The sequence below is a fragment of the Pelodiscus sinensis genome, chromosome 1 (genome assembly GCF_049634645.1).
Source record: "Pelodiscus sinensis isolate JC-2024 chromosome 1, ASM4963464v1, whole genome shotgun sequence".
Classification (NCBI taxonomy): Eukaryota; Metazoa; Chordata; order Testudines; family Trionychidae; genus Pelodiscus; species Pelodiscus sinensis.
The window spans coordinates 189,871,441-189,885,854 of record NC_134711.1 but is presented as its reverse complement, the minus strand read 5'-3'; the positions used below and the strand labels follow the sequence as shown (position 1 = coordinate 189,885,854).

General features: G+C 42.2%; 1 protein-coding gene across 1 annotated transcript in view; it reads left to right on the top strand.

The window, feature by feature from the left end:
- Positions 1 to 1,310: 1,310 nt before the first annotated feature.
- The window catches only part of RIPK4 (receptor interacting serine/threonine kinase 4), a 35,474-nt gene continuing 22,370 nt past the window's right edge, over positions 1,311 to 14,414 (top strand). The window contains exon 1 of the mRNA XM_006130523.4: positions 1,311 to 1,626. Coding sequence (XP_006130585.1) covers positions 1,445 to 1,626 — 182 coding nt within the window. The 5' untranslated portion in view covers positions 1,311 to 1,444. The remainder of the gene's footprint in view (positions 1,627 to 14,414) is intronic.

The window sequence follows — 14,414 nt, the reverse complement described above, 5'->3', positions numbered from 1 at the left end:
AAAAAAAAACCAAGACCAGTTAAATAAGATGACCCCCCCGCCCCCCACAAGCCAAACAAGGTTAAAACACCTAGTACAGCAAATTGTTGTTAACAGATGGATACCTTATAGACAGCTTTGCATAAGCAAGGCCAAACAAACTTTCCTAGGTGACATTCTATGGCCAACCTGTATTATTCAAAAATTGTGTCAGATTCTTCAAATTATGAATGGCTTTAAAATAAGGAGATTTAAAAATATTGGGTTATTTTTATTTTTTTCTGGTTTTTGTGTGTTGGGGGTCACATTCGCAAGCTTATCTTCAAGACCAAGAGGGTTATAAACTAACTTTTTTTAAAAAAATGGAACCTAAGGTTTTCCTGTAACTACCTGTGGCTTTAAGATAAGATAAGAAGTTTGATTTGCCATAAAATCACAAAAGTTGGCAACAGTGATGTGTAGTAGGTCAGAATAGATGACCACAATGGTCTTTTCTAGCTGTAAATTCTAGAGGGGGTGTGGGGAATCTGTTCCTTGCAATATCTGTAATAGAACAGGTTAACATTGTGCTAGTGCCTATGAACTGGGAAATGACATTTACTAGAAACTGGCTATAAAATGCACAACATTGACTAGTACATATTCATTGAAACATGCAGCATTCGGAGTGAACAGTAAACAGTTTTATTAAGCTTTAATAGCTAAAGGTGTGTGGTTAATTCAAGGAAATATATTTGGTTTAACATATTTGGTCCTGATGCTGCAAAGACTAAAACAGCAGTTTACCTTTAATACTGTTTAACTTAATGGGATTTTTCCAGTACATAAAATTAAGCAAATGTGTAAGACTCTGCAAGAGATGAACTGTCTTTTTAAAGGGATATTGTTATGGGGGGGGGGGGGGGTAAGGAGTTTTGAAATCTAAAGAGGAAGAAATTAGTTTTTCATATTGGTTTCAGATTGCATGCAGTTTTCTATTGTGGGAATACTGTAATAGTCATAAATTGTCCTAGGAACTGCTGATGAACTAGGAATGAGGTGAATATTCAAAATCGTTTTATTTTTAGGGAAGCTGTGATGGAAAACAAAGTTGCTTAGTGCTCTAGGAAAAGGTAGGTATATTTGTCTGTAAACAAGAAAGACGAGGCAAATATAAAATGAGAGCTGCTAACTAACTTTTCCCAGAATACACTTTTACAACTTTTGTCCAGTAAAAACTCCAAGTTACACCCACATTTGGAATGGTTGGTCTGATTGGAACTGTTGTGTCTGCTCAGATTACAGATAGCAACAACAGTAAGAAGTGAACTCAGGAAGTGATGTAATTGTTTGGTTAATGAATACACCTTAGTCACCTGGCTAGGGAAAGGCAGAGTAGCTAATAGTGGGCGAGAGGAAAGCAGAAGTCTGTCACTACATTCTCAAGAGGCTGGAGAAATCACTCTGGGCGGAATAAGGGGGCACCATGGAAAAAGAAAGCAGTTCCCCTTGGGAAATGGGGCTGCTGAAAACATTCGATTCCAGTGAGTTTGTTTGTTGGGAGAAGATTGGTTCCGGTGGATTTGGGCAAGTTTACAAAGTGCGACATGTACACTGGAAAACATGGCTCGCAATCAAGTGCTCCCCAAGCCTTCATGTGGATGAAAAGTAAGTGCCCGCGCCTGTCCCCATTAGAGTCTGTGCTGCTAATGCTTCGGTGTTACTTGTGTCTGCACCAGTGTACGGGGGGAGGCGTCTGTGTGACACTGGCATGCAGAGTTCTGGCTGACAGCTAACCAGCACAAAGCGTGCTCCCTTAAATAAAAGGGTGATTGGCAGCAAGTGAGCATTTGAGATGATTGATGAAAAGGGGCTGGTATTATTTTAGCGAAAACCAAGGTAGAGCAACTTAATTATCCGCCGGTCTTTTACATTAGACCTGTTAAAAAATTGGCTTTGCACTGGCTTTCATGTTTCCTAATAGCTTCTGTAGAGACGATCTTGCATAGTTACAGGCGTTGCAAATCATCGTATGACTGTAGAACTACACACATCCAAAAGGGCTTTTTAATTGCGATGTTGGGGCGTGTGGTGGTCTGCTGAAGAGCATAGTCTCCATTCCACCAAGACGCTCACAATGGAAATGCTTTTTGGTTCAGACTATTCCCGTTGAAGCTTTAAATTGAAAGTGGTAAGGGAATCAAATGCTAGATCATAATTTCTCGCCCAGCCCCACGTTTGGCTTTGGAAGCAATTAAGCTAGTTTATCAGTGCAAATCTTTTGCACTGACACGCGCAAGTGTCTCGTCTGCTGAAATTTGTACTGGACATGCCAGAGTGCACAAGGTGTACGCGCAATTTCTCCCATGTAAAAAAAGAAAGCTAACTTCTAACTCGCTCTTCTGTGTAAACCTTTCTGCTGCTCTTAAGTCATAGCTGATTGCTGAGACTGGAGGAGAAACATATTTTCCTTCTAATCACTCGTTTGAGCTTGTTTGCTCTGGGTATTTGCAAAGCCCTTCATACATAGTTCAATTCCACTGGTCCCTCGGTCTCTGGTCAATGTCGCCTGTGTGTGTGTGACTTCATTGCAGCAAGTGTGTAAAGAAACACACAGCATAAAACAGGGAAAAATGGCTATAAAGCCACAAATTGCAAGGGGCTGTACGTAGGTAGCTTCAGGGTCTGCATTTGCTCCTGATGCTTTCTGTTAACTCACTAGATTTTCATGTTATGGTCTCAGATGAAATGTCTGGCTGTTAACAACGGACAGTGTTTTTTGCAAGTGAATTCCACGTCCTCCTGTTACCTGTGGATTTTAACAAACGTTACATTAAATTCTTGTTATGGTTCTTCTGCTCTGCATGTTCACAGCGATTATTTTCAAAGGTTAACAGCTCTACACAGTCAAAGGACAATGCAAGAGTGCAAATATCTTAAGTTATAGCAGTACTCTCTAAGAGAAATTTACTTTAACAAGCAAAATGTTTTGACTAGACTAACAGATGCTAAAAACAAAAAGCTAATGTTAAGCATGGAGTGCTGTACTACTTACCTGTGCTTCAGCAGAGCATTTGAGATCTGTTAGGAGGTGGGGATGAGAAGGTTTTGGCAGGAAAGAGTTGTCTGAGTTGGAGGAAAGGGGCTATGATTCAGAGAGAGGTCCATTTGGACAGCTGTGCATGGGAATGGGAACCCACAAGTCCATGTCCTGTAGGCAGTACTCTGCATATAGCATAACTGTTTGTAGGATTTTAACCTTCCCCTCAAGGGGTGTTTGGTAGCCGGTCATATTCATTATTTATATTCTGTAGTTGAAAGACGTGCCAGTTTTTAAAAATTGCTTCAAAATCTACCTTTTATCTTGCTACAAACAAATGAGTTCTATATATAGATATAAAGCTGATCATTTTCATAACGTTGTAATGTGGCTTTGTTTGGGTGTAGTTACTGATAAAAATGTAAGATGGTTGAGCCAACTAGATTATGAGCTACCCACAGTTATGTCCATTTGCTTTTGTAAATAGACTGGCAAAAATCTTAAGCACCCAACTTGAGGTATTATAATAGGGCCACATTTTCTGCAGCTGGTGTTGGGGACAGTCTTAAAATCATGGTTCTTTAAAGTCATAACAAGGTTAAAACACCTGATCCAGCAAATTGTTAACAGATGGATACCTCAGACAGCTTTGCATAAGCTTAAAAAAATGCTGTACAGTAAAGGATGTACTGTTGTACTAATTCATCCCTCACTCAAGAAATATGAAGTTAAATGATGTGGTAGATCTTCCTGACACTGAAAACTTCCTAATAACTGTTGGATTATTATCCCTCTCAAATGTTCAGAAATACTGAGACAAGGTGAGTGAGGTTGGTCCCATGAAAGAGTTTCCTTGCCCACATTGGGGGAGGGATAGCTCAGTGGTTTGAGCATTGGCCTGCTAAACCGAGGGTTGTGAGTTCAATCCTTGCGGAGGCCATTTGGGGCAAAAATTTGTCAGGGATGGTACTTGGTCCTGCTGTGAAGGCAGTGGACTGGACTCCATGACCTTTCAGTTCTAGGAGATGGGCAATCTCCACATAATTTTATTTATTGTCTTGCTAATATCCTGGGACTGACACAACTATGCTGTAGTGCATACAGAAATCCTGAGTCAAACACCAAAATATATGATTAACTTAAAAATCATGAAAGGAAAAAAGGTCATTAGTCACGTTTTCAAGGTGATGGTTGTTTTTTCGTAACTTGAGGTTTAAAAACCATTTTTAATGAAGCAGAGGTGAGTCTCATATAATCACATGACTGTGGGAGCTGGGACTTTAAGAAAAGAAATAGGAATCGTTACCAATTCACTAACTTTCAAGGTTCAAATGTGCTTATCAGAAATAAAGGCAGTTGTGGGATGAGTATTCTTGAAACAATAGATATTGTAGAACAGGGAAACTGACTCATCTAATTTTACAACACACTTAAGGTCAGCCAGTGTATCCCCTGGATGATCTCTGTACTTCCAGGGAACTACACACCTCTGGTTGGGAACTCACTGATCTAAAGCTAAATAAAACACAAAAGCACTGTGTTTTAAAGTGAAAGTGTGGCCATTGCACTAGCACTGGGAGAGAGGTGTCCCAGTGCTCTATATAAACCACCTAAACGAGGGACGTGGCCCCCAGTGCTGGGAGCCCATTTATAATGGTGCTTTACAGCACCGTAAAGTGTGTGTGTGTGTGTGTGTGTGTGTGTGTGGCCCCCAGTGCTGGGAGCCCATTTATAATGGTGCTTTACAGCACCGTAAAGTGTGTGTGTGTGTGTGTGTGTGTGTGTGTTGCAGCACAGTAAAGTGTCAGTGAAGATATGGCCTAACTCTTTGACATCCAAAGCAGGGTTCTTGCCTCCACTTCCTTCTCTGCATTTCTGTAAGATGCTTCAATTCAATCATATAAAAATGTACTGTCCCTATTTGAGTAAGAGTGTATGACTAAGAAAGTAGTGGTCCCATGTGGAATACTTGGAAACAAGCTCTTTGCATGTTAAAGATCAAGCCCTGGACTTAGAACTCCCATGGGGAGAAGTCAGTGACTTTGACTTTAGAATAAGAGATACAGGTTGGATCTTTAAAATGTGTAGCTCTGAAGCCCTAATGAAATTTGCTATCTTCCCTCTCAATTAAAGATGACCATCATAGCTCTTACAGAATTGCTCCCATACAGTTGTCAAGCTCATTAAAATAAATATTAAGGATTTTATTCTCCTGTATATAAACATTATCTCTGTAGGTAAGATTGTGACTTGGCAGGTATAGTATGTAACCTAGTGGTGAAACATAAAAGGAATTAGCAAAACCCTATTTATCAATTCCTATTGTTCAGTTCAGGGAGTGGGGTGGGGAGGAGGATAAAGAGCTTACATTTTTTGACCTCTGTTACCCAGGATAAACAACCCTAGCAGCATTGAAATCATGCTTAAATGCAAGTGTGGCCAGACTCCTCTACAACTGTAAACTGGTTCTAAATGAAAAGCAATTTTGGACCAGTACACTGACTTAAAAAAAATTGCTACAATGTAGGTATTGTGGCCCATCTGTATGAATGGAACTTATAACCTGTACATAGAGACTGTGATTAAACAGGGATTAACATAACCCCCCAGTTGCTAGCTTGTTCTAAATGTGACCTGTCATATTTAAATGAGGACAAGGCCAATAGCCTTTATCTTGTGTGCTGGGCTGGTCCCTTCAGGCACTGGCTATGCTGCTTAGCCAGGAGGCATGCTAAGGTTTTGTCTACACTACACAGCTTTTAGGGCCAGGGCTCTCTTCCACCCGGGATAAGTGGGGTTCCACTTTTGTCAACAGGGAAGTGTGTCCTACCAACTGTTTACACTGCCACTTTTCCTAGACAAAACTTTTGTCTTTTGGCCGTGGGGGGGGGAGTTAAGCACTTGTGAACTGACAAAACTGAATTACCGGTGTAAACAAAGCCTAAGAATAATTCATTAGCTCCACTTCAGTATAGCTTTTGCGTATTAGCTGGGAGCCATTTCAAAAGAATTCTGCCCTGCCTTAATCAGGCATGTGTTGGCTTGTGCTGCTAATGGGCTCCACCCGTTGCTTTTCCAGAGGTCAACAAAAGGCAGAATTGAACGGGAAGTTCTCTGGCACTTGCCATTCAAAATGCAAATGAGAGAGGAGCAGAATGTGAGGTGGAGCTGCTTCTGTCCCATTTTCCTGGTAAAACCCATTGTGCCGAGGGACCTGATTGTGACAGGAGTAGGGTAGGGTGTGGCTACTGCACAATCTATTCCTATCTAGCTTCAAGACCAAACCATATTTTAATTGGGGCCAGTCAGTTGTCTCTAGTTCTCCAGTTTGTTTCCTTTTATCATGGTTGTTTTGTGCTTTCAGTAGGGAATAAAAAAGGCTTTTCTGTAGACACACTATGCTAGAGGCTTAACATGGTATAGGACATTTAAAACAGTTGCAACACTCCATTTATGAGCCAGATTGTGTCCCCATGATCAGTCTATGGTGTGGAGCTGTTCTCTTTTTGTGGGAAGGGTAGCCAGCTACCTCCATGGCACAATCTCTCCCTTCCCAAGAATTGCTGCCTCCTGCGGGCTCAGGATCTGCATGGAAGGAGGGAACAAGAAGTGGGTAGCCCTGAGTCCTTGCAAATGCTAACTTTGTAGTATAGTGGCCTCTATAACTTCTCTACCTTAGGAGATTTAACTACAGCATTGTAGTCTCACATTGCATCTAAAAATGTGTGTGAGCAGCTAGTTTTGCAGACTGCACAGTTGACTAGGCTTATTTTCAATGGTGTACAGGATCCTGTAAAATAGGGGAAGGTATGATCTAGATGTGGTAATTGTCAGGTCAGAATAAGAAAATAAGTTGGAAAATAGGCAAAAAGTTGCAGATGACTCAATAAAAGACAACACCAAAAAACCTACTTACACCCGAAAGTGTAAATTTGTTTGGGTGTACTATTGATTAGGGTTTTTTTGTTTGTTTTAATTCTGTATTCAACTGAAGTGAAAACAACTCTTTTAGAATTAGCATATTTGCTAGACTGTTTTCAATATTTGATATGCTAAAAGACTGTCACTTTTATTTACTCAGCCTGCTGCTGCTTTTATTTCTCCAACACATTCAGGAGTTTGAAAACAAAACAAAAAAAAGCAGTATTCAAATATTAAATTTAAGAAATATGAAACAATGTATAAAAGTGTCTGCTGACTTGATTTGGAGAAATAATTTCTTAACTGTATATGAATTTTCACTAAGTAAGTCTTCATATTATATTTTGCATTTGGATAATATCTTTCATCCAGTGTTTTCAGAGTAGTTAATAAAATGGGCACTTTAAACTTGAAGGACGTAGTAAACTGAAGTTGCATGTGTATTGATTAAGACTTAAACCTGATCCATTTTCTAATCAGATTTTTAAAAATTCAGCCATTAGCATTCACATCTTTTTTTTGGATTGCATTGGCTATTCATATTTATTTTTCTTTGTTTCTTTGCATATGATAAGGTGAAAAAAAATGAAGTTGGTTTCACTTTCAGGTGTTCAGTGCTGCAGTGTTTACATTTTGTTTCAAATGCCTATAAAGAATCTTGATGACAATTAGGCTCCTTGTGTGTTGAGATCACAGTCTATCATGCTGATCAATTCTGTCTCGTTGACTAGAGACACAAATAGGAGTACAATTAAACTGTCTCTCATTAGGACAGGTCTACACTACAGCCCTGTTTTGGTAAGTACAGTATAACTGTTGCTCAGGAGTGTGAAAAATGTTCAGCCCTAAGCAGTGCAGTTGTAGTTTCTCCTATTCCCCTCCCCCACCATGTAGACAATGCTATACCTGTATCATGGAGGAAGCCCATACTTACTACCCTTTGGGGAAGTGGATTAACTGTGCCTTTTATGTCCAGTGTAAGAGCAGCTTCACTGAGTACCAATGCAGCTGCAGTGCATAAGAACCACTGTAGTCCTGTACATGAAAGCAAGCCCGTATACAGGTTGGACCTCCGAGGTCTGGCACAGTTGAGATCTGAGCAGTCCCAAATAACAGAGTTTGCTGGAGCAGGGGAGATCCCCTGTCACCAGCCCCCAAGTCCAGTGCCTGCTGCTGGCAGGCTGCCCCCAACAGGCACCCTGCGTCACTCACTCCCACCCACCTTCCAACCTGGCTGGGGTGCTCACCCAGCTGCTGCCAGCTCCCTGAGTGCTCTAGGTTCCAGTTCTTGCCGTGGGGCCCTGTGCTGCCCCCAGCTGGGCTGCCAACCCTGGTGCCTCTGTTCTCCCCCTCCCCACCCCCCCAGCTGGCCCTTCTGCCCTTAGGCTCCCAGGATCTCTGGTCCAGAAGCATGCACGCTCCTGCCAGACCACAGATGTTGCCAGACCAGAGAGTGCAAGTTTTCGGAGGTGCAGCCTGTACTTGAATTATAAGCCCATTGGGACAGGCAGTGTCCTTTCGCCTCCATTTGTACAGTGCCTTGCACAAGGGGGCCATGCCCTGGTCCATGACTAGGGCTCCTAGGAGCTAAAATAAAAATATAAAACATTGCAGAGGGATGTAGCTATGGTGAAATCTCTTCATGCATTGCAAGTTTTCTACGATAAATTGTAGAAATGTTTGTGATGGCCTAAGGTTTTGAAATCTTCTTGACTTGTAGTTTTTAAAAAGGGTTGACTTTAATGAAGTTGTTCCCATGAGTCTAACAGCATGCCACTAAATCTCCTTCAAGAGCTTGTAGAAGACGGATGAATGAATGGATTTCCTTTTGAGCAGTTGTACTTAGAAATTAGGAGTGGGTTTGAGAGAGGCAATGCAAAACGTAATGCTAACTCTTTGGTTACAGATGTAAAGGTAGTTCAAACTACTTTGAGTGATCAATGGGTTGACAACTGTCTGGTCCTGTCCTCTTCTTGGAATCTTAAAAATAAACTTGGAAAAGCTCCAGGAAATGTCTGTGATATAGACTTATTTTAGCTGTCTTGGTATCAAATAAAAACATGGTTCTGTAGAAATGGAATGTGGCCATCTTATTGGGAGCATCTCAGTCTTCGCTGCATTTCTGTGACAAATTCTGGTGGTGGTACGTGATGATTCTCTGATTCTTGAATTAGATGAGGTCCTTCCTTCCCTCTCTCCCTCCCAGAGCTTGAATGCCATGAATCAGCTGTTTGCTGCTGTTCAAGCTTGGGGAGGGAGAAGGAGGAGGAGGAGGAGCAGGGATGGAGCAAGAATCAGCGAATTTGTGGTGCTTTAAAAATGTTGGGAGGGAGGGGGAGAATTAGGAAAAGAAGGGCTCCAGTGCTCAAAGTGGTCTGCATGCAGACCTCAGGTTGCTTGGACTTCCATTGCTCCTCGCCTCTTTATAGGGCTGTGATGGGCAAGAGCTCCAAAAAAGGTATGTACCAGCAAGAAGGAGCAGGCTACTCTGAAGGAGTAGTATTAGATGAATCAAGTTGTATTACCCCTATGGCTAAAGTGGCTTTTTATAAGGAGATATCAGAGACAAAGGAGAACAAAATCTCAGGGAGAAATCTAGGCATCATGCACTTGTTGAATTATCTCCTTGCCATTATAGGTTGTGTATGGGTCACAAACAGAGTCACTTGACTGGAAGCATTGGTGTCTGACTCTGGTGGTTTCTGGGGGAAAAGGAACCTTCTCTATTTAACCACACACACATCTCACCATGGGATCTGGGCTCATAGTATTAGGGGCCTCATATTGGTGGCGGATGGTATGTTTGCTAGCATGGATTTAAAGTGGACAAAGGTCCTTTCTGTGACTCTTTAGTGAATGAGTGGGTAGAAGTGTAATATTCATGTAGCACTCCTTGAAAATACTTGGCAAAAACCTAAATACCCTAACTAATGTTCTCCTACTGCCTATAAAACATTTAGTCTCCTGTCTTTTTAACTAACATTACATTTGGAGGGAGTGTGATAGTGCTGTAATTAGCCAGTGTGGCAAACAAGTGTTTTGAGTCTGTTTGTGTTACAGTCGATTGAGAATGATGTTAACATGAATGAAAGAATCTTTTTGGTGCACATGTGTAGTTGGCATCCAGTATCAAGCAGAATATGCGTGGGGTCAGTCCTGGGGCCTGTTTTTGTTCAACATCTTCATTAGTGATCTGGATGATGGGTTGGTTTACACCCTCAGCAAGTTTGCGGATTACACTAAGCGGAGAGGTGTAGGTATGCTTGAGGGTATGGATAGGGTCCAGAGTACCCTATACAAATTGTAGGGTTGGGTGAAAAGAAATCTGATTAGGTTCAACAAGGATAAGTGCAGAGTCCTACATTTAAGATAGAAGTATCCCATGCACAGCTACAGTCTGGGGATCAACTGGCTGGGCATCAGTTGTTCAGGAAAGTACCTGGGAATTATAGTAGATGAGAAGTTGGATATGAGTCAACAATGTCGCCTTCTTGCCAAGCAGGCTAACGACACATGCTCCATTAGTAGGAGCATTGCCAGAAGATGGAAAGGAAGTGATTATTCCCCTCTATTCAACATGGGTGAGGCAACATCTGGAGAACTGCATCCAGTTTTGGGCCCTCCAATACAGAAAAGGTGTGGGCAAATTGGAGAGAGTCCAGTAGAGGGCAATGCAAATTATTAGGGGGCTGCGGAGCTTGACTTATGAGCAGGGCCGGCCCAAGCCCTTTTGGCGCCCTGGGCCCGGGAGCGCGGTGCTGCCCCCAGGCGCAGTGCGCATGCGCAGCCCCCCCCCCCTCCGCTCCCTGGGGTGCATGTGCTGCCTGGCCCGGCCAGCGCTACTGGTGCGTGTGCCAGGAGGTGCAGGGCCCTGCAGCCGTGGGGGGCAGGGGCGCTGCTGGCCAGCGCCGTGGGGCCGGCTCTGCGGGAGCCGGGTGCGCGGCACCTGATGGCAGCTGTAAGGGACACCGCGCGCCTCTTACAGCTGCCATCAGGCGCCCCTCATCGGTTGGCGCCCTGGGCAGCTGCCCAGCTCGCCCATGCCTCTGTCCGACCCTACTTATGAGCAAAGGCTGAGGAAACTGGGCTTATTTAGTCTTCAGAAGAACAGGAGTAGATAGCAGCCTTCAACTACCTGAAGGGGATTCCAAAGAGGATGGAGCCAGGCTATTCTCAGTGGTGACAGATAAGAAAACAAGAAACAATGGTCTCAAGTTGCAGTGGGGGGAGACATAGTTTTTCCTAATACCCAAACTATTTCACTAGGAGGGTAGTGAAGGACTGAAAAGTTATCTGGGTAGATGGCAGAATCTCTAGTCTTACAGGTTTTTGAAAAAGCCCTGCCTGGAATTATTTACTAAGAGTTGGTCCTGCTTTGAGCCGAGGTTGGACTAGATGACCTCCTTGAGGTCTCTTCCAATTCTGATATGACATGATTCTATGTGATAGCCCAATAAAAACATTATATTCTCTACAATGAGATGCTAGTACACTTGAACCACCATGCTGTGGGTGTTCCTAACACCTGTAGTACAAACCCTGGCAGGGGGAGGAACAAGTGGCTTTATGTGCTGCTGCTTCCTCCCGGCCCCGCTAGCTGGGAAAATGGCAGTGCAGCTAAGTACTTTGCTGAAGGCTTTTCCCCTAGCTCCCATATCGGTGGCAGCAGTGCCTGGAGCAGTGGGGAATGTGGAGCCGCATGTGGCCCCTGGGAGCAGGGTACTAGGTAAGGATTTTACGTCCATCCTCCTCACTCACTTTTCCTCCCTCCCAAGCCTCCCCCCCCCCCCGCCCTTTGATCCATAAAACTTCCTTATTCTGGCATACCATGTTTCCTAGGATTGCTGGATTAAAGAAGTTCAAATGTCATACCACAAATTGAACCGTCTTTCAAAACATTGTGAAAATTAGTGGAGAGGTTTAAATGAGCACCAGAAGGTGGAAAGGTCAGAAGTGGGTACTGTGGCATGACACAGCTGAAAGAATTGGTATGTAAAATCCTGATTTGGAAAGCTGCTGCTAGGTAATTGTCCTGCTTCTTGATCACTGCTCATCCACTGACCATTTGGTCTGATGATATTTACTTGTATTCCTTGTAATTTGGTTCCTCCTTGTGTGAGAGCTTTCCAACCTTTTTGCTTATTTAGGTTGTCCAGAGAGTCAGCCTCTTGATTCTCTTTCTGACTTCCCTCTGAAAGGCTCCCTGCTATCAGTCTCTGGCATAATAGTAAACTTTTTCAGACTCCTCTCAGGAAATGCATAACTACAGGGATTATTTGATCAGTGTTAAAATAGTATTCCTCCCCAGAGTTCAATCTTTAGGGCATAACAAAAGGAGATGCATGCTAATATAGATGTTCTCAAGTGGCCTTCATTCTAACTACAACACAGGGGAGACAATCAAAGTTGTCTTTAAAAGGGACTTAACAAAACTGAACAATAGGGCTATCAAGTTTCTTCAAATCACTTTGAAGATCACTTCTGTTTTTGATCAGCCTTATGGGCACATGTCAGTTGACACCTGAGTCTGTGTTTTGAGGAAGGGTCTGTATTGTCAAATGCCACCTCCTATCATAGCCTCATTTATTCTTTTTGGAGTGAATTGCACACACACACAAAAAAAGTCAAAGAATGAAGTGACTTCAGAGTTGATCTCTCTAACTGATACATTGAAAAATACCTTTAGGCAAATCAGAAACAATCTTTTTTCAGGTAATCTAAAAGTCCTAATTAGTAGAGTAGTATGTGTATTTATCTAATAGGCTAGCTTCAACTAATCTGCTAGTATGCTCTCCTGTTAGTGTATTCTGCTGGGGTAGTCCTAGTTACTGAATGCTGAATAAAAAATTACAATTTTGAGCAAGACTAAAAAAGATATTTATTACTGTACCTGGAATGATGTGATATGGAAACTCATTTGTTTTTCTACCCCTCTCCTCACTAGGGACCAGCATGTGGGAGACAAAGAAATACACAACACTTAGGCTATGTCTACACTGCAGGCTTTTGCCAGCAGAGAGTATGCTAATGAAGACATAAGGATCCTTTTTTGAGGCATAAGCATCTTGTGTAAAAGGGAGTTTTTGCACAAAACAGACCTATCTACACTGCTTGTTTTTGTGTAAAAACCTCTTGTGCAAAAAGCATCCGCAGAAAATATGCCAATGACAGTGCGACAAATGCTAATGAAGCACTCGTTAGCATACTAACTGTGGGCTTTAGCCTGAGTAGAGAAGCTCATTACAATACACTAGATTGATCTCCCAGAATATTGCAGCTGAGGGATAAGAAACTGGGAAGAGTCTTGTGCCTTTGATTAAATGTCAAGTAGAATTATCATTCTGTTTCTATGCAGAGAGGCATTTAAAATCGGTGTTGCTGGTGCTGGGGAATAACTGCAAGTGTAGATGAATAAGAGTTTGGGGTTTTATACATGCTCTTAATCTGCTTAAAAAATTAAATCTATTTATATATGTGGTGTTCTGTGTAGTATACAAACACTGAAGATTGTATTCTGATAGTGTAAAATTTGACAGGCAATTAGAAAGAAGAACTGGTTAAAGATCATCTTTGACCGCTGTTACTGAAAAGAACTTTTTTGGATCAACAGGCTAACTATAAACAGTGTCCAAGATTTTCAAACTGACTAGTGATTTTTGGATGCTCTGAAATACCTGTTTAGGCATTTTACTTTCAGAAAATGCTCAGCACCTGGGCTTATTAAGTAGGGCACCCAAATACACACTGGTCACCTCCTGTAGGGGAGGTAGTGAAAGACTTTGATTTTGCTGTAACTTCAGACCCCTTCATAACCAAGTAGTTCCATTTACATGGTTAAGTGATCATTTGTTAACTCCACTTTGGAGTGTTCAGGCAGATTTTATACCTCTTGGACTCCAGTGCTAGCTGAAGCCTGATGAATTATGCTGGCTTATGTATGTTGCTTAAAGGCAAGGAGTTGGCTGTTCTGTTCCTAGGAGCTCCCTTCCCGTGTGCCAAAAAGCAGCTTGTCTACAAAGGTAATTATTTCAAAGGAAAATTGCTGAAGGCAGCAACAAGAATCATCATGGAGCCTTTTCCACACTCAGGCTTGTCTTTGCTTTTTCTCTCCCCTCCCCTCAAAAAAACCCAACCCTACACCCAAAAAAACACTACTTTTTCTCTTCCCCACAAAAAAAAAAAAAAAAAAAAAAAACACATAGCTAAGCTTTTTACAATGGGAATCCTTTTGGATTAATGGTTTCTTCCTGCTAACTATGAGTCACTCATCATTCAACGGTACTGCCCTGGATTGTTGCTTCTGCTAGACAGAATCCTGAGTTGCTAGTTGCATTTTTAATTTTGAATGACTATTGATTCACTTACATTTCCATTGGGTCATTCATGGGAATTTTTTCCTGCCCCAGAGCATGGAGTAGTTCAAGATAAAATGTTAAAATCTTCAACTGAAGCGCTAAAGCCTCAAATCATACCATGTAGGTTGATGGGCCAGCAT